General features: G+C 47.4%; 1 protein-coding gene and 2 long non-coding RNA genes across 3 annotated transcripts; 1 reads left to right on the top strand and 2 right to left on the bottom strand.

Moving 5' to 3' along the window:
• Positions 1-2,864: 2,864 nt before the first annotated feature.
• Positions 2,865-9,270, bottom strand: LY6E (lymphocyte antigen 6 family member E). Its single transcript, XM_086876856.1, has 3 exons — positions 9,120-9,270; positions 4,723-4,842; positions 2,865-3,637 (listed from the first exon to the last, which is right to left on the bottom strand). Exons 1-3 carry the CDS (start codon positions 9,169-9,171, stop codon positions 3,429-3,431), a joined length of 381 nt encoding a protein of 126 aa, XP_086732982.1. The 5' UTR covers positions 9,172-9,270; the 3' UTR covers positions 2,865-3,428.
• A 1,246-nt stretch (positions 9,271-10,516) lies between these two features.
• On the top strand, positions 10,517-13,169 carry LOC147655252 (uncharacterized). Its single transcript, XR_015283113.1, has 2 exons — positions 10,517-11,027; positions 12,101-13,169. It is a non-coding gene; the product is annotated as an uncharacterized LOC147655252 (long non-coding RNA).
• Positions 13,170-16,634: 3,465 nt separating this feature from the next.
• Positions 16,635-18,431, bottom strand: LOC147655251 (uncharacterized). The gene is made up of 3 exons (XR_015283105.1): positions 17,848-18,431; positions 17,633-17,724; positions 16,635-17,252 (listed from the first exon to the last, which is right to left on the bottom strand). It is a non-coding gene; the product is annotated as an uncharacterized LOC147655251 (long non-coding RNA).
• Between the last annotated feature and the right edge of the window lie 2,015 nt (positions 18,432-20,446).

Genomic DNA, 20,446 nt, shown 5'->3' with positions numbered 1-20,446 from the left:
CCCACAGGGGTGGTGGGGCCAGAGCCTCCTTTTTTCGTGGCAAATAAAGTCCCCAGGAGACAAATCCCTTCAAAAAAAACCCCAACTTGAGCAAATCAACACCAATCCAGGACATCCTTGGAGCAGCAAAGCAGATCCTTGGAGCGATAATTAAGCAACCTGTAATTTATTCTGTTGGAGCAAGGGAGTCACGTCAGGTTTGTGGTTTCCAAAAGAAATTTTTCCCTTAAAAAAAAAACCAAAACAAAACAATTCTCAAAGCCAGCTGGAAGAACTGTGTTCAGTTTGAAGTCCTTCCCTTGGGCAAACAGCAAACCCCCAGATTCTAGGTGGGAAGTGCTGCAGCCACAATGGATTTTGAGCATTTTTATAGACAATCCACAAAAATCCGAGCCCTTGGTGGGGTAGTGGGAGATGGCAGCAGCTGCTGGTGAATTACAGCCATTCTCAGGATGGAAGCACTGAAACCATTTTCTCAGGAACACGCTCCAAAGTGGGCAGGTATTTCACTTTAGCTCTAAATTTCCAGTAAAAACTCTCCCAGGGTATTTTATGCTTCTAGGGAGCCAAACCTCCTCCCCTCATAACCTCTCTTATCAGAACAGGTGAATATCTGAGTTTTCTGCTCAGATTTTGACCTCTTAATTCCACAATCCACAGAAACACACCCAAAGCACTTCAGGGCTCTCCCACCACGGCCCTCAAATTCCAAATCCAGCATTTGGTTTAACAACCCACCAGTCTGAACACTTCACAAACCCCATGTTTTTCTTATTTATTGTCTCATTAATGGTTTTCATTACTTCACCTGCCCATTTTTAGGCCTGGGTTTTACAACAGACGAGGTTCTCACCGGATTTATCATTCTGGGGATTTGGGGGCAGAAACTAAACCTAGAGTAGGACCAGGAAAAGTGAGAGCTGACATGACTGATTAGAAAGTGCTCGGGATTCAGCTGTGACGAGCTGTCACTCCCCTCCCTCTCTCAAACACACATGATATCCAAGATATCCAAGAAATATCTGCCAGGAAAGGAAATACTGAAAATATCTCTTTTTCCATATTCTAGATTAGAGCACATGGGAAGGAAGAGACAAAAATGAGAGCGAAAAACAAATCTCCATGCGAAATTTATCCAACCAACCCTCAGCTCATTCCCCTGGCAATTCCATTAATACAATTTGTTATAAATTGGGATAAGCAGCCTCTGGATGCTCCTCCCATGAGCCTTTGCTCCCTGGCACAACCAAATCCTTGGCACTGGCCAAGGAATGCCGAGAAAGGAAGGGAATGGCCCTTGGAGGTGACAACCATGTCTTCAGCCCATGGGGTTGTTCCATGTGTCATCGTCAGGTTTGTCACAAAAGCATGGATGGACATCAGGACACAGCTGATGGCTTTGAAGTTCAGCTCTTTGCTAAAGGTAATCCGAGTCCCAAACCAACCCCAAAACCTTTTTCCAGGTGGCCAGAAAAGACAGAGCCCCTTAAATTCAATGTAGAATGCTCTGGGTGCCACCTCAGTGTCACAGCAAGTGCTGAGGGACAAATGAACCCAAAAAACGAGGTTTTGAACCCTTTTGGGAGGAAGGCTGAGGCATAGGGAAGCTGGGGAGTATTCATCTCAGTTTAGGAAGTTTTCCCCCAGTTTTCCCTGTGCTCTCACGTGCATAGAAGAGGTTTGTGGGGCACCTCAGGCCCCAAGGTCCCAGGAGGATGCATTATCCAAAGGAAGGCACATCCAAGGACCAACACAAGTGATGCATTCTTCCCAAATTAACCAGTAAATTGCAGATCACAGCCCACTGACCCATCCCTCCTGTTGGAAAAGCTGTCATTAACATCTGTGTCACTTTAATTAAAAGAGGGGGAGAAGGGAGGGGGGAAAAAAAACCATAAAACCACTTTTGTTACCAGTATTTCCGTACAACTGCAACCACCTTTCATTTATCACTCCTTGAAGAGAGGACAGAGGTGGAACTGAAGGTTTGTGGAGCTTTTGTTTGGGTTTTGACACAGAATATGAGAAGCAGGTACAAGGCATGGCTAAAATGCGCCAACACCTGGGTTTTGCTGCTAGAAAAAGAAAAAAGCCCAGTGCACCTCTGATCAATCAGTGGAAGCGACAAAAAGCTTGAATTCGGCAGTTTAAGGCTGAATTTTGGCTTGGCTTGTGTCGAGCAGGTCCACAGGCAAGCAGAGTAGGCAGGACAGATGACACAGAGAGGGCAGGAGGACACATCTCCTGTGGGACAGATGAGAACTTCTGGGGAAAAACCTGCCAAAACACCCGGGAAGGTCCTGGGAGCTGAGGGAACAGCAGATGTGGAAGGTTGGGTGGTGAAGTCACCTCCAGTAGTCCATGGGCACCATCAGGCTTTGAAAGTTGGACCTAAAGATCTGGGTATTGACATCTTCTCCTCTGACTTCACCGAATTTCTCAGACCTGTTGCCCATGGTCGTTCAGGTACCGCCATTGTGGTGGTCACCATGACAAGTCCAGAGTGGGGAAACTGAGGCACAAAGTCTTTATAAAAATGCAGATTCACTTCAGAGTCCTGCTGCCAGGGTAATTGCTCCGTTAGAGTTGATTCAGACCCCAAAAACCTGGGATTTATCACTAAAATGCACCTGGAAAAAGTCATTCCCGAGGGAGGTGGAACAAGCTGGCCCAGAGGTTTTTTATCAGGAAGGACAGCAACAGGGAGGAGATGGATTTGCTGCTCACAGCTGGAAAGGATGTGGAGATGAAGCACCCAAAAGCTGCTCTAGAGGGTGAGGGACCCTCATGCTGGGTACAATTTTGGGATTTTCCATCAGAGAGTTCCTAATCCCTGGAGCAAGGAAACACACACACGTCCCATCTCAGGTAACAACAGGAGCAAGTTTATTCAGGTCTGGCACTTACAGAACTTGGAAGGACAAGGTACATGGCATTGGTTTTCCAGAAAAGTCAGCCCAGGATCAGAAGAAACGAGACTATTTTATAAAAAGAGACTGCAGCTGTGAGGGGCCAGGAATGTGTCTCCCCTTGGATCCTGCATTCCCACTGCCTGTGCCACCCATGTGCTGGAGCAGACCTGGTGGTGCTTGGGGTGAATTTGTTCTCAGCGAGTCCCAGCCTGGTTAAACAACCTTAGAAATGAGGGGGGGGGGGGGTGGGTAGATTATTAATAGGTAGAAAAAGCAGAAACCTTCAAAAATTATCCACCTTGGCCAAGGAGGAGCGAGAGTGCAGTGGGAGACGTCCACAGGAGGAGAACAGCTTGACCAAACCGCTCAGGTCTCCAATTCTTGGAAGAGCAAAAAGTCTGGGAAACAATCACCTTGGAAGCCTGCTGAGAAGTAGAGGATCTCCTTGCAGACAGCAACAGAGAAGATATTGGCTAACGAGACCCGTGGGAGGCGGCTCTTCCTCGGGCAGCCCCATCACTGGCGAGCCTGGAGGACGTAGATGAAGCTGACGAGAATTCCCAAGGCCAGGATGGCGTAACTGGCTCGGACGCTGCTGGAACCGCTGATGTTGCAGAGGAAGGAGTCGCAGCAGTAAACGGAGGCGGCCGCTATTCCCAGGTTGATCCCGGCGCTGGGGCAGATGGGAGAGCATCCCTTCGAGATGGACTGGCCGGATTTGCCGCCTGGATTTGGGGTGGGGTGGAGAGGAAGGAAAAGAGACAGGTTTAGCATGTTTGTTTTTTTTTGGGTTTCTGATCACCTGCTCTGCCAAAGGATTTCAGCGCTGGAAGAGCCGGGGCAGCACAGGGAGGATGAAGTGCTCCAGAGGGGATGAAGTGGTTCTCAGAGACAGGAATGCCAGCCAGCCCATCTTATCACCCATGATAAGCTCCCACAAACACCCCGGAGACCACACAACTCCCCAGGGACCCTTTGGATCGGCCAACGTTCAGCTGCAACAGCTCCGGTGAGGAATCCCAAAAATCCCTCTTGAGCTTCGCTCTGGGGCTCCTCAAGGGAGACAGGGAGCACTGGGGAGACACTTGGGAGCCAAGTCTGCATTTCCAGAGAGGCACAGCCCACATTAAGAGGCAGGAAAGAGGAAACCATTAGCACTGGGCTATGAAGGGAAGTTTATAAAAGCTCCCAGTCTCTGTTTGTGCACATCTGACCCACCCACGCTGCAGACTCGGGCATGAAATTCCCCCTCCTCTCCCTGCCAGGGAGAGCCAGGATGGGCTCTGGTTCCTGCAAAGGCGCCAGAAGATCTGCCAGAGCATCCTGCCTCCCTTGGAGCAGCAGCTGGGAAGGACAGAACTCCCCAAATCTCTCCAGGCACTCAGGAAGGAAAACCGCAACCCTCCCTTCCTGCCTCGTCCACGGAAAGTGAAGCAAAGGTGGGACTCGGGGACGAAGAACCCAAACAGGAGGCAAAAAAATCAGCAGGAATAGCAACCCTGGAGCTTCCCACACAAGGAGCCTGCAGCATCCTCCACGCTTTCACTTATTCATCAGCAAACTCCCCGCCCCCAGCCTGAAATTCCCCCCGGACTCGCGGGCATCGGTGCAGGCACGTGGGCTTTAACGTGACTCCTCCTGGCAGCGCGTCCCTCCTAAGAATTCCTGTGGGATGGTCCGACACGCAGTTGCTAAGCAGAACTTTCCCTTTTTTTCCCCCAGCCAGAAGGCGGCAAAGCCTGGCTGCAGCTCAGCAGGTGACCCAGGAGAGAAGCCAAGAGGGGCAGGAGGAGGTGCTGTCACCACTCACCGAGTCCCACTCCGACATACGTCGTCACGCAGTGGTTTTCATTCTCTCCACACTTGACAGGCTTCAGGCAGGCCCAGTTGGAGGAGGCATCCGAGCAGGAAAAGCAGATGAGTGTGTGGGCTGCAAGAGAAAGGCAAAGCTCGTTTAGGGGCTGGTGGGAAGATGTCCTCACTTGGAGGTCCCCACCTCTGTCCCACGGGACGTCTCGCGTCTGCCCACAGCCACACTTTCAGTTTTGTCAACCTGAAATAGGGGATTTTTTTTTTCCCCCCCCCCCCAAAAAAAAACTGGCCAAGCAAAGGGTTCAAGCCTCAGGAAGGCATTTCAATCTTTTATCAGCTAAAGCTGATACAACCACAGCCTGGCACCTTCTGTCACCACCCTGTTTGCACCAAGAATGTGTCCGAGATACAGCTGCCAACTTGAAACCAAACTCCAGAGGGTGAATTTTTGAGGTTTGGGCTTGTTCAGCTCAGCCACCACAGACATGGTGCCCCTGCCTGGGACAGTGGGGTTGGAACTGGGTGATCTTTAGGTCCCTCCCAAGCGAAACCATTCTGATTTTATGATTCTGTGACACTGATGGGAAACGCTCCAGGTGTGATCACGGGTTCAAATTTTATATGACCTGACTTTGGGCACCAAGATCAGGCCATGTTTGAGCCGGAGCATGTGGTGGAAATGATTTTTCAGCTGCAGAAAGCTCAAGACCTGCAAGACTGTCAGGTCCCCTAAAATTCTGGAATCAGGGAATCATTTCAGGAAAAGACCTCTAAGATCTTTGAACCCAACCATTAACCCAGCACTGCCAAATTCACAACTAAACCAAATCTTTAGGCAACTCAGCTGCACAATTTTCTGAACACTCCCAGGGATGGTGATTCCACCACTGCTCCAAAATTTGACCAGTGAAGAAATTTTTCCTCATTTCCAAGCTAAACCTCCCCTGGAGCAACCTGAGGCCATTCATGGCTTATCCTACAGCAGCAGGATGGATTAGCTGGCTCCTATCCTACACAAAGAGCAGGAAAACAGCATTTGGGGTGGGAAATGGTTGTGGGGACAGCCTGGACCAGAGACTCAGCAGGGCCACGGGCACTTTGATCTCTGTGTTTTACATACAAGAGCATCGCATCCACGCTGCAGTTGCTGACCTACATATGCAGACAGATCAGGCCTGTTCCCAATGTTCCATGGACTCGGGATTTTGGAGCTCCCAGGCAGCCCTTCCACGAGGCACTGCCTTTCCCTTTCTGTATTTACAGGATGCAGAACAGAGCAGGGGCTGATTCAGGGTGGGAAGTGTGAGGCAGCCCCATCCCTGCTCCCACCTCCTCCAGCTACAAATCAAAGAATCATGGAATGGTTTGGGTTGGGAGTTCCAGGATTGTTCAGTTCCACTCCCTGCCATGGGCATGGACACCTTCCACTCTTCCAGGTTGCTCCAAGCTCCCTCCAACCTGGTCTTGGACACTTCCAGGGATCCAAGGGCAGCCACAGCTTCTCTGGTAAACCTGTGCCAGGGCCTCCCCACCCTCACAGGGAAGAATTCCTTCCCAATATCCAACCTAAACCTACTCTCTTTCAGTTTGAAGCCATTCCTGCTCGTCCTATCCCTGTAAAAAAAGCCTTCTCCAGCTTTCTTGCTTTCTTTCTTCCCCCTTGGACTATTTTCCTAAGGAAGTGAAGCCCTGGGAGAGCTCCCTGAGGCTCAGCAGTTCCTGACATGGGTATTTTGAACGATTCTTTTTTGGACAAATATTGCTCAGCATCTGTCCCGCTCTGCCATAGGACTGCACATCTCAAGGTTCTTCTCATTCCTGTTTCTCTCAGGAAAATAAAAGGTTTCTACAAGAAAAAAGAGGGGAAAAAATAACAATCGCTCTCAGAGGAGTGACTTTTGAGCAGCCACAGCTGAGGAGGGGAAAGAAAACAAAATACAATCTCAGAGAAACAGATTAAAGTAGGTTAGTGGGAGATCCTGAATGTCACAGCAGAGCAGCCAAATCTCTGCTTTGGAGTGGAAGCCAACACCACAACCCCCCAAGCAGGAATTTCCTGGACTGGCTCACGCATCCTCCGAGGATCCTTACCCTGATCTTACAGGGTTACCTGAGCACACCAAGGCAGCCACCACAACCCACAGCACCGGGATGACAGGGCCACCAGCTGAGTCAAAACCTCCAGGAGAGACTCCACAGTGGATCTCTGCATTTAGGAGACGGGGAGGAGGACGGGACCAGCCACTGAGTCACTGCCCCTCGCTCCCCAACTCTATGTGGGACCTCGGAGCGAAGCCCAGCTCTGCTCCCAAGTCTGTCCCAAACTCTTCACCTCCCAACCACCCCGAGGAGGCAAACTGACTCATCCCAGGAATCTTCAGCGATCAGGAATGAAGTGGATTACAGGCTTCCTGTGGGCATTCTGGCAGGACAGATGTCCCCATCTGTAATTGCTCGCTGCATCGAAGGCACGAGTGGTGCAATGCTGTTCATTAAAGGTTCCAGGAGCAAACACACCAGAAGTCTTTGGACATGACATGAAAGTGCTGTTGGGCATGAAATTCTCCGCCACGTGACTCAATCCCTGCTCCTGCCACTGCATCTCCTACCTGTCCCCATGTTTGTCATTGTCACACCTACCCATTACCCCCCATCTTACCAGAAAATATCCTTCCACGAGAGGCAGAGTTTAAGAAAGGAAATATTCACTTTCTGCCCCCCAAAAACCACCCACTGCAGAGTTACGAGAGGTTAAACAGGATGAGTGATTAAGACAAACGGCACAAGAGGGGTGGCAGAATTAATTTCATGCAGCTGTGGATGGAGAAAAGAGTTGGAGCTCAAGGTTACAAGAAAAGAAAAAAAAAAAAAGGGGGGAAAACAACCCCAAGGCTGAACAATGCAAAAGAAAAGCCTCGTTTGCACCTGTGGAAGAATTAATGTGTTTATTTGTTTGCTGCTTGGCTTCTCGGAGGAACAAAGAGCTTCCAAAACAGAGCAGGGTATTTGGGGGAATTCCTTCAGATAAGGGGTTGAATAATTTCTGCAAAGACAGGGGAAAAAAACGCCTTTAAAAGCCCACTCTAGAGAGCTCGGCAGCACCAGGAAAATGCTGTTGTTGCTTTGGCAGCTTTTCCATTCAAGCCCCGATGCTGCTTTTCCATTCTCTTAGGCAAAATCCTTATCAAGATCCACAGGCTCGATCTTTGAGCAGGGGGTAAAGCTATTCTGTGAAATCCCCCCCGGACATGCTGGAAGTGTTTGGGGATAAAACCACCTGCAGCAAACCTTTCTGCCTGGATTAAAACTTACTTTTAAAGCTGAACGGGTTGCGGTTTGTTGTTTTTTTGGGGGGGTGGGGGGGATGAAACCCTTAACTGCCTTGGCCTGGCCCGCCCATCCAGCTTGTGCTGGAACTGAGCACAAGCCAGCACAAGTCTCTGCCCGAGACTCAAGGCTACAATTGCCAGCTGCTTCCCGGATCCCGCTGGGAAGGGGGAATGGCAAGGGCAGCAAACAGCCACTTTCATCCCAGCGGTGCCCCCAGAAAACAAGAAGGGACCCTGCGTGCTGAGCAGGGGCTGGGAGAGCTCAGAACTCTCCCCTTCGCTCTTTGTTTGGCTTCTCCAAGCAGCGACATATGGGAACAATACGCGGTTTTGCACGGCCCCGAGGAGTTTGGATAGTGAGGAATGGGGTGGATGGGGAAGGAGGGGGTGGCAGGCCCTGTGACTTGGGCAACTTGGCAGTTTAACACACGCAGCAACAGGAACCGCGTTCTCGGCGGCCCCACGGGGCTTTGTCCCTTTGGGGTCATCGCGCCCCGCACCGGCCACCGCAGGCGGCCCCGAAGGATGCTCGGAGGGGGCAGCAGGAGCCAGAATCACCCGTGGCTCTGCCCTGACTTTGCTCCATCAGCCATTGCCGGGGCTGGGCTGCCTCTCCCCTCCACCCTCCTTCCTCTCGGCTGCATCTCAGCCCATCCCAGCGCCGTTATCCCGGCTGGCTGCGCCGAAAAAGAGGAGCGGAGCCGGCCCTGCTCCTTTGTTCGAGCTGCAACTGGGAAAAGCTCCAGGATATCCACCCGCACAGCCGGAGATGCTCACCTATTCATACAGGCGGGGAAACCCCGAAGTTCCTGCTTCAGGAGGACACTGCTGCGAGGCAGGTCTTGGAGACACCCCCGCATCCCGCTCCGAACCATAACGCGGCTCAGCGCTGTGCCCAAAACCCCTTTTCAACCCTTATATCCCCTACAAACCTCCAACTTCCACAGCCTACCCTGCCACACGCATCACTCCCCCAGCCCCCAATTAGTTCTCTAACGCAGGGCTGGCGAGGGACCGGGGGACCTGCGGGGGAAGCGAGGGTGGTGGGGGCATCCCTTTCCCTTACCCCTCTCCACGCACAGCACCGCGGCCAGCACAGCGAGCAGGAGCGCCTTCATGGTGCGGACGACGTGGTCGGAGAAATGCGCAGGGCAGCTGGAGGAGCTCAGGGCTGGCGGCAGGGCCGGGCGCCGGGGGTGGGGAAAGGGCGGTGGCTCCGCCCCGCGGGCCGGGCCCGGCCCCCACGCCGCCTCCCCCCTCCGCCTCCCCGGCCACGCCTGGTTTCGTTTCCCCGCTAGGGAGAACCGGGGCCGGGAAAGGGGCGCTGGGAAGAACGTGTCGGCATGGCAGCGGCTGGCCGAGGGGGAACAGAGCCAGCTTTCCCCTAGCCGTGCCCCAAGAGGCTTTTTCCAGCCCCCTTTCGGGTCCCCTCTGTTTCCCTGGAGGAAGAGACGGGAGTAGGGGGTTCTGTGCTGGACGCAACTCATCCAAGTCCAATTCAGGTTATTCTGGAATTCCGTGATTCTCTTGACTCCCTCTACCCACAGGACCTGCTGATTTCCTGCTTCCCTTCCCTCCTCCGTGCTTCTCCTCTCACAGATGCCCTGAGCGCACACACATCCTCCTCCACACCTTCCAAACGACCCTGTACACACACATTCCCTGTATCCAGGGCTCCCTGCATGGATCTCCTGCAGGCGAGGCTCCCCCGAATACAGAAATTGTCCCTGCATGCAACACCCCCTCCTCAGGTCTGACCCCTCTGCACGCACAGCCCCCACTCAAGATCCAAGCACATAAAGAACCAACTCTCCCATCTGTTGACCAGAACCTAAATTGGATTAGACATACAGGATTGCGAAGCTCAAAGAGCCCAGCAGCTGGGGTGGCATGGGACAGCCTGGGCTGCTTGGCAGGATGAGTCTTGACTGTAAATAAGTCCCCTGATGTTGGAGTGTCCCAAATTCAGTAGGTCCCGTGGAAATAACTAAATCCTCTAGGAAATGAGCTGCAGGAGGGGCAGTGGGGAAGGGCCCCTGTGAAACTGGCTGTCAGGAAAGCCTGGGAATGGAGGATAAGGCTGGTGAGCCAACAGGAAACAAGCAGGCTTGACAAACTCTGTGCCACAGATGGGTTTAATTCTGCAGAGTCAGCATTTCTCGGCAAATGCATCTGTCAGGAGAAATTCCAGCTCCTGTCTTGTCGGCGGTATTCAGAGTACTCTGCTTGGGAAGCAAACCCATGCCTGCAAACCCCTGCTTCCTTTTTCTTTCCTGTGGCTCAGTTTTATTTGTCACTGCCAGGTATTCTAGCAGGAACTGACTTCTGAGAAGTTTGTGTGGTCTCATATCTTCCACTGGAGCAGGCTTCTGGGACAAACCAAATACTCAAAAAATGGGAAGTTTCAGCTTTGTGGTAACTAGAGGAAATGTAATTCAGACACATTTACAAAAACCCTGTTTCATACAAGCCAATGAAGCAGATTTTGGTTGGATATTGGGAAGAAATTCTTCCCTGTGAGGGTGGGGAGGCCCTGGCACAGGGTGTCCAGAGAAGCTCTGGGTGCCTGAAAATGTTCCAGGCAAGGTTGGATGGGGCTTGGAGCAACCAGGGATAGTGGAAGGTATCCCTGCCCACAGCAGGGGGCTGGAGCTGGGGGATCTTTAATGTCTTTTCCAACCCAGATTTGGGATTTTATGATACACTCTCCTCATTCCCAAGAGTACAAGGATCTACAGCTTCCCACACTTAAATTTAACAGCCCCATGTTCTTCCTGGAGAGGGCCTGTCTGCTGATAAGAAGGAAGAGAGACGACCCAAGAGCCACAGAGGTCACAGCCCAGCACGGGATCTGGAGTCATCCCGATACTGCTGGAATGGCTGGGCGGGAACAGCACTAATGACAGGATGCTGCAAAAGGAAGATGTGACCAGAGCCACCAGGGACCAGTTTTCTGTGGTGAGAACTACACCAGGTAAGGAAGGAAGGCCTTCTGAAAACTCGATGATCCTTTTGGGTCCCTTCCAGCTCAGGATATTTCATATTCTATGGCCTAAGCTCATCTCCCACCTCCTTCCCCAAGGCTGCTGTGTGGGACAGACTGCAGAGCTCAACACAGCAACTCTGCTCTCAGAGATTTCTGTTCTAGTCCAGCCCACACTGTCCTGAGTGCTCCAGCCTCTTCTTGCAAGTTTGGAGGTCCCTGGAGGACTTTATTGAACCACTGGCTTCATATTGTGAGTGCAAGGCCAAAAAATACTTCTTCACAAAAAAGAAGGGTGAAGCAAGAGAGGCAGCAGGGGTAGAGTCCAGCACCAGGAATGTGGCCTGTGCTGGGAAAAGGTGGAGACAGCTGCAAAAACACACTTGAGGAAGAAGGAGATAAGGAAGTGGCTGGATCAGAGGGCAAACTGGTGCTAGGGTAAATATTCCATGGTTGTGGCACGCTGGGGAGGAATGGGTACAGTTAAAATTAGGAAATGATGATTGTGACAGGTCCCTTGATGGGCTGGGGCAGCAGAGATGGTGCAGAAATTAAACCTAGAATAACTAGGCCTTGTAAGGGTTTGATGTTGAACAGGCACTTGATGAAAAAATGCTTGAAAACAGCTTGAAATTCAGGGTCAGTGAAAGCTTGCTCAGCTTCTATGGAGCCGGGTGGGACACAGAGAGGTTCCTTCCCCACCACACCTCTGTTTCAGGGCTTGTGTGAGACTTCCTGGGCTTGGCTGTGCACGTGAGGCACCAAAACTCCAGAGGAATTTGCAAATGAGACGTTTCCCCCTGTTAGTGGAGCAGAACTGCTCAAACCACTTTCCTCCGGTGGCACAGGAAGGGGGCAGAGTCCTTTCTTTTCTCAGTAATTGCATCATGCTCTGGAGCTGGGAATTGTTCAGATTTCTTCCAGGGAAGGTTGGAACTGCTCTGGGGGAGAGTCCTAAATGTGGAGAATCAGTTCAGGAGAGGACTGGGAGGACGTGAGGGAGCAGGAACCCAGGATCTCCGTCTTTGCTGCTTCCTCTCATCCCCAAAATTCTCTTTGTCCAGAGCTCTTTGCTGCAACATAGTCTGGGCATGAAGGTCCTCCTCGACACTCCATGGAATGCTGGAGCTGGGAATCACCAGGGATCCCTGGAATTGCTGCTCACACCATCCTCCTGCACCTGGCTGAATGAGAGGCTCCATATCCCAGCCCTTCCTCATCATCCCACCCTTCCTCCTCCTGAAGTTCCTCCTGATCTCTGCGGATCAAAGTTGTCCAGAAGACCCTCAGGATCACGTTTGGAGCATCCAAGGATGCTCTGGATGTAGATTTTCCAAGGGCAAACCAAGCTGCAGCTCTTTGCTGTCTGTGGTGTCAAACAGGTCACTGTCCTCTGCCACCTCTGCTGCACCCTGTGGGGAAACACCTGGGATTTCTCTCAGGGGGCTACTGAGATTCCTGAAAATTCCTGGAATCAAGGTTAACCAGATATTTGGGCCATGCCATTGTAATAAATGTAGTTATGAATAAAAATTCGTAAAGACCTAAATAAATATATCTGTAGTTATAATAACATGAGAGAATATAAAATATAGTGTGGCCAAGGATTCCTCCCTAGGTCCAGCCGCAAACATCCATTTTAGAGATAACAATTCTAGCCGGCACCGGGATAACGATCCTAGCCGGCGCCCATCAACCTGAAAGAATAAGCAGAACACGGGCCATCAGGCTGGACAAAGAAAAAAGCCCAGCCGAGATATTCTTCGGCTCCAACACCGGAGCCAACCACTCTGTCCTGATGGCCCAAACCAGGATGAAATCAAGGAACACCCAAGACCTTTTTACATATGAGGAGACTCTGCCCCACTGTCTATTGATTCAGTTCGGTTCCAGGAAATCCATTCAACCAACTATCAAGACGCTTTGTTAAACAGTGAATGCTTGGAGTTTAGCCCCAGGACACAAAATCCCTATAAAAACCCTGGACATTCTACCCTCCGTGTGGATTTGGGTAAATCTGTACCTCTGGGTATAGACCCCTGTCCACCCAGCGCTGCGCTGATCTGTTTTATTGTGGTTTTTTCTCCCGTTTGTGATTGAAATTGTTTTATAATAAATCGCTGTCTATATTAATCATATTTTGCCGTTGCATTTATAACACCATTTATTACATTTTTTATGGATAAAGGAATAAAACCTTCATCTGCCTGCTCCAACGACAACCTGCAGTCAGTATCTGGCTGTCAGGCTGATGAACTTTCACTTCTGGCTGACATCCACATTTCCTTTTCCCTTCTCTCCCCGAGCCTAAGGTGAAAGTGGATTGCTGTCTGGTGATGTTCAGCCGGTGTTGGAATATTCACACATCCTCCTCCCAAAGTCTGTGCGTGACTCACCCTCAGCCCTGCTTGTTTTAGGCTTTTGACAGGAAAACAAGTGTGACTCTTTGTCTTGGTTTGGAATGACAGTTCCAGGCAGGAGCTTCCCTTGGAATGAAAAATGTAGATCCCCCCCACCTCCAAATTATTATAATTTTGAAATTAAGGGGCCCTCAGGCAAAGATAAGGGGATGGGAGCAGCAGTTCTTTACTAGCGAGAGGAATGGAATGACAGATTTGTCTTTACAAACAAGCTGTGGGTCTGCTGATAGATAAAACTAGCACTGGCAGATAAAAGAAACAATGGGATGGATTCCACTGATTGATGAATGGAAAAAAAGATATTTGCCTTTACAAACTGTAGGTTTGCTGATAAATGAAATTGGATATTGAAAGATGAAAGAAAGAATGGGGAAAAAGCATAAATTCTGTAAGAATTAGGAATTAAGAGGAAGGGTTAGATTAGAAGGAAATCTTAGGTATCAGGCATTCCGGGAAGTCTGTGCCTCTCAAGTACCTCAGCCAGTGGGGAAAGAGAGAGGGACATGGCCAAGAAATTAGGAAAAAAAGGAGGCTGCATCCTCCAAACATTGGAGAGACTCCAGGGGAATGCCCCATGGCCTCTCCCTTTATTCAAATAAAGTAAAAGCACTCCTCTGTCTCCTTTTTGGACATCAATCTCTAGTGTTTGTGGATTAATTTTCCTGACACTCATATGCATAACAAGGCAAACGAACAACTGTAACTATGGCATTAATAACAAAACAGAAACACGGATTCAAAGAAGAAAGAAGAAAAAGAAGATGAAGAAAAAGACAAAGATAAAGAAGAAGATAAAGAAGAAGAAGAAAGAAGAAAACGAAAGAAGAAAAAGAAAGAAGAAAAAAAAAGAAGAAAAAGAAAGAGGAAGAAAAAGAAAGAAGAAAAAGAAAGAAAAAGAAAGAAGAAAAAAGGAAGAAAAAAAGGAAGAAAAAGAGGAAGAAAAGAAAAAGAAAAAAAAAAAGATGAAGAAAAGAAGAAAAAGAAGGAAAAGACAAAGAAGAAAAGAAAAAGAAGAAAAATAAGAAAACAATGAAGAAAAATAAGAAAAATAAGGAAAAGACGAAAGAAAAGAAAAAAAAAAAAGAAAAGAAAAAGGAGAAAAAGAAAAAAGAAAAAAAAGAGAAAAAGAAAAAAAGAAGAAAATACAGAAAAAGGAAAAATAAAAAAGAAAAAGCTCTGTCTGGGTTATGGCGAATTCCTTTCCCCAAGCAACAATAGCTCCAAGTGTGTTCTGCCCTGAAGCAGAAACGAGCCCGTCCTCAGCTGCCCCCACCCTCCCTTTTAGCTGCCCCCTTCCCTCTGGGCCCAGCCGAATTCTTTGTCTTCTCAAGCACCCAACAAGTTCCAGCAGTCAGGTTTCCCGGCAACTAATGGGGGAAATTCTGCAGGTGAGAAGGAACAAAAGGAAGGAGACCTAACCCCCGACACTCTTTGAGAAGAGCGTGTTTCTCAGGCAAAAACTTGAATTTCCCTGAGCAGTCTCAGCTGGGCCCATGAGCTCCAGGAACCCCCTTTAAGCTCAAGCCTAAGCCTTTAGGCCCTGTAGGTGTCCTTGTGTAATAAATGGAATTGATTTGTGCAAACTAAATTGTAACTGTTATTAAATTATTAATAATTTAATTAATTTATTTTTATTTATGAGTATTAATATTAATAAATTAGTATATATTTTATTTTATTATTTATTAATAATTTATTAATTATTATTAAAAGCAACCAAAAGAATCAGTGTTATGTGGCAGGTGCACCCTTTTGCAGATGTTAAAATTGAAGTACAGGATGTGGTTTGGAAGATAAGTGATGTCACAAGACTAAAATGGCCTTGAGATGGACAAAATTAGAACGACTTTAAGCATTGGGCCTGAAAACCGGTAAATATAAAACTAATTAGTAGACTTACTGTTATAGATACATTTTATATTGTTGGCTTTTCGCAAATATTAAAATGAATGTTATGTGTATAAGAATGAGAAATTTTGTTGTATTAATATAGTTTTCTTTATTTCTGTTATTGATGAAATTTAGAAATAGTAGTATAATACGTATATGTTAGGCTATGGCATAGTATTAAAATAAAAACTGCTTTTGTTTGTATAACCCAAAGACTGAAAAAAAAAAAAAAATAGCTAGAGAACTCCTGCATTTGTAAACTATCTTATCCAGATGAAGACAGCAGTGACCAGAACTCTGGGGGGAGGAATTTATTGCATTTCTGGTATCAGAGAATGTAAATCTCAATTTACAAGAAGATTGATCTATTGGGAAGGGGGCAAGAGAAAACTAAACAGAAGAACACCGAAGATCCTAAGAAGAATGTATGAATATGTGTGAAAAACGAGGTTCACATAATTTTTATAGAATTTAAAAGTTTAATAAAAAACAATTAGGAAAAAAAAAATAAAGTAAAATATACAGATAGGGCCGGGTGTCTCTGCATTCAGCCAAGAGAGCACACCTCACTGACAAAGGATTGTCCCTTAAAAACAGAACCCTACTACATATCCATAAATTCTCATACATATTCATATATTCTTCTTAGGATCTTTGGTGTTCTTCTGTTTAGTTTTCTCTTGCCCCCTTCCCAATAGATCAATCCTCTTGTAAATTGAGATTTCCATTCTCTGATACCAGAAATGCAATAAATTCCTCCTCCCAGAGTTCTGGTCACTGCTGTCTTCATCTGGGTAAGATAGTTTACAAATGCAGGAGTTCTCTAGCTATTTTTTTTTTTTTTTTCAGTCTTTGGGTTATACAAACAAAAGCAGTTTTTATTTTAATACTATGCCATAGCCTAACATATATGTATTATGCCACTATTTCTAAATTTCATCAATAACAGAAATAAAGAAAACTGTATTAATACAGCAAAATTTCTCATTCTTATACACATAACATTCATTTTAATATTTGCGAAAAGCCAACAATATAAAATGTATCTATAACACTTACAAAACACAATGTTTAGTATGCACACACAAACCTCTGAGGTTATCCAAAGGACAAGGAGGAAGAGGAGAAGCCTTCGCCAAAGGACCACCAAAAAAAGACTGGAGACCCCCTAACAACAAGTGAGGCTTGTGCCGTGAAGAAAAGCGACATAAAGTCAGAAAAATCTGAAACAGGGGGAAACATTTATGGGATTTTTTTTTTTAATTATTTAATTTATTTATGGGAAACATTTATTTTATTTAATTTATTTTATTTATGGGAAACATTAATAAATATGTATAAGCATACAGTATATAAGTTTAGCTTGAAGTGCTTTGTTTTGTAGGTGAGGCAGGGTGGGGAACCCCCTCTGTACCCTGGTTGGTTTTGCTTATGTTTTAATAATAATTACTGGCAGATTATATATATAAATTTTAATTTTTTACTAAATTATATTCTTTTACTAACCTGCATTTTTTTATACCAAATTACTATTCAATTTACTAAATTGTATTCATTTTTAATTAAACTGCTATTAACCCAAAAGACCTAGTTGTCAAAATTCTAATTTCATTTACAACACTTGTCTCCAGCAATGTCCTGCATGGACCTTGGCCGTGTGCTGCGGTTTGTCTCCATCTGTTTCTGGCCTCAGGTTGTGACTTTTAGGGCTGGAATTGGTGATCTTTTTTGCTCTTCCAACTCAGGATATTCCATCATTCTCTTCTCCAGCACTAATCCTTAACTGTACAGTGTCTATCCCTGTCTCCAGGCCTAATTCCATCTCCTGGGTGAATTCTGGACTCGTTTCATAGCCTTTTTTCCCAGTCTTGGCCTTTTTTTTGTGCCATCAGAGGCTCTGGACCGCCTGCAAAATTTCCTGGGCACCTCCTCACCCACAACAGGGACCTCATCTCCGGGTTTTTTTTTGGGGAGGGAAGAGGCTTTTCAGTCATTTCCCTTATTCTTTCCACCAAAAAAACGCAGTTTTCTATGGACAAGGAAGTCACCAGGCTCCAAGGCGACAGCACAAAAAAAAATGCTGAAGCTGTAAGCAAGGTGATAAACTTACGGAGGTTTGTAGTGGAAATGTTAAACTTGGTGTAAAAAACATGGGAATGGGAATGTTCCAGGGTGTGGAAGAAGCAGAAGAACCAGCAGAGCAAGGGGTAAAAGGAAAGGCATTTGCTGATTGCCGTGGAGCACCGTGCCTGTGTTCATTCAAAAGCAGAGAAAGAACAAGCTGACCTTGGGTGGGAAATTCCCGAGGACGAAGAGCAGGGAGCCATAAAACACGGAGATAAAGTAAACAAAAGGGCTGGGATATTCAGGAACTGCGCCTAAAAGGGGGAAAACGAAAGAGAAAGTGAGCAAAGACAGCATCACTCTCTCCAAAAGCTGTAAAAAACAAGTCCAAAATTGGGTGGGGTTTTTTTGCCCTGCCTTTCACCTTTTACCCTCACCTGGTGCTCAGCCTTAAAGTCACGAGAAGAATTGCGGGCCTTTCATCTTTTGGCTGCTGGTGGCACCGGTGACAGGGGCCAGATGATCTGGGCACACCCACAACTGGTGCTTGTGATCCAGTGAAATCCATAAGGAGGAGTGTGAAACGCAAAAATCCACTTTCTCCAAGATTTTTATACTATCAAACCTCTCTCTTCTCCCCGAAGATGCCGCAGGGAGTTTTATTCCTCCAGTTTCCTGTGGCTGCAGAAGGGAGTTTCTCATTCCCAGGAGCAGGGTCTGCTCATTATCTAATTGCTGATTAACATCTAATTCTGCATCCTGGAGCTGCAGGCAGGTCCCAGGTGAGCTGTTGTGAGCACTGGGCACAGAGCCAGCGCCTGTTCCTGGACCAAGGAAAATTGTACCCCTGGCACTCCCAATTCCTTGTGTGGAATTTAAGGACTTGCCTGAGTAAGGAATCAGCTGGAAGATGGGAAAAGCATCATTCCTATGCAGAGCTCTCTCCACCTTCTGCCTAGGCATGGCTTTAATGTTGGCTGAAATCCTGGGACCCCTGGAGCTGAACATCCTTTGGAATGAAAATTCCTACGTGGAAGTCCTTTCCACATCAGTGGAATAGCTTTGGGTCACTTTTGACTTCAAAATTTCAAAAAAAGTTTTCAAAAAATTTCAAAAAAAAACTTTTCAAAAAAAGTTCAATCTTTGTCTTGGATCAATCTGATCTTGTGGAAGCTGTCCCTGCTTGTGGCCAGAGTGGTTGGACCGAGGTCTTTTAGGTCCCTTCCAACCCAAAACATTCCACGATTCCGTGAAAAAGCAAAGCCAACCCTGAACACCCCAATTCTGCCCTGGTGGAGGAAACCACCTCCACGTGGGAATGACAGAAAGGTGACAGAGAGAAGCAGGAATGGGAATGACCAGGAATTACTTCATTCTCCAGCCCATGGAGACACAAAGGAGATGCTGAGACCAGAGTTTTTCCGTGCTTTGATGAATCCTAATTATGGTACTAAAGCTGCTGCTTCTGGAGGCAGTTTTCCAGTTCTTCATCCTTTAGATGCCAGGAATTCCTTCTGATCCTATCCGAAATCCTCTTTGCTGCTGTGTGAACCCCAACACATAAAGTGGGAAGAGCAAAGCAGTCCGAGCCTTCAATTTGGAGGGTCTGGAAGGTTCTCATCCCACCACACACCACTTTACATTTCCCAGTGCAATGTGTAAGATTTTCCCAGTGCAGAATTCCAACAAGGCTCTGTTTCACATTTTTTTTCCCAAAGTTTGCCACGTGTTTAACTTGTGATCCAGCACATCCTCTTTTCCTGCCAGATTGCTGCGAGGGAGATTCCCTCATCCCATCTCTGTGCCACATTAACTTTGTGCTTGTCCTTCCTAAATTACACCCTCTTTTCTCAGCCTACCACTTAAATTTACTGGAATCACCCAGAATTCTCCTGTTCTAAGATCCTCTCAGCTCACCACCCCGTGAGCTCAGTGAATTTATTGTCTAATACATCATCCAAACCAGCAATTAAAACTTTGCGTCATCCCAGAGCCAAGAGGAGCCTTTTAATGGATCGTTCCAGCCTGACAGCAAATTGCTGGCTGTGATTTGCTCATGATTTCAGCCCGACTGGGTTTTCTTGGTTTTGCTTCTGAGCCCATCATGTGACACCGTGCCAAAACCTTAATTAAGGCTGAGCTGTGTGACAGGTACCACTTTTACCCTCACAGATTTTGTTGTTTTGCCACAGGGAGGGAAATCACCCTCCTGTCACAAAATCCTTGCTGATCATCCCTGCCTCACTGATAGCCCCTGCACCGTTGTTTGATGATCTATTTCAGAGCTTTTTTTTTCCCAGAGTGGGTTGGCTGCTCTGTGTGCCCCTCGGGAGTGCTCTGTGCTCTTTATTATAAAGGATTATTTCCACATTTCTTCATGGAAGGGTTTTGGATGTGGCACTCAGTGCTCTGCTCTGGTTGACAAGGTGAGGATTGGTCACAGGCTGGACTCAATGATCTTGGAGGTCTTTTCCAACCTAAATGAGTCTGTGATTTGTTGATAGCCAGCCTCCCAAAACACCCAGATTTCCCTGTTGCAAAGAATCAGGTGCAGGAGAAACAGGCTGGGTTTGGTAGCTGTGATGGATTTCTTTTCCTGATTTTCCTGGACACCACTTTGGCTGACAGCCCTCACTGATTTGCATATTTATGTCGAAAACACTAATTTTATTCACTTTTGATGTGCTAATTAGTTCATCTCATTAATATCCGTAGCAGCAAAATGGTTCTTGCTCTTGTCTTTGATGTGGTTGTGTCTCCACACCTGTTTTCCCTCTTACTCCACACGTGGAAGCGCAAACACAACTCCTGACTCTGCAAGTGCGGCTCAAAGTTGTGGGATTGGAAAACAAATCCTACACTGGAGCTCCTGGAATCACCTGGAATTCTTGTCCCAGACAGCTCAGCCTGGAGAGCACCAGCACCCAAACCTCACACTGGAAAAGGGAAATGGACTGATTCAATCCATGGGGGGAAAAAGGAGATTTAGGCTTTGCCTAAAGCTGAGCCAAGAAGCCTTCATCTTCTACCTGCACC

Source organism: Cyanistes caeruleus, chromosome 1 (assembly GCF_971803275.1).
Source record: "Cyanistes caeruleus chromosome 1, bCyaCae1.hap1.1, whole genome shotgun sequence".
Lineage (NCBI taxonomy): Eukaryota > Metazoa > Chordata > Aves > Passeriformes > Paridae > Cyanistes > Cyanistes caeruleus.
The sequence above is the reverse complement of the archived record's forward strand: the minus strand, read 5'-3'. Positions and strand labels throughout refer to the sequence as shown.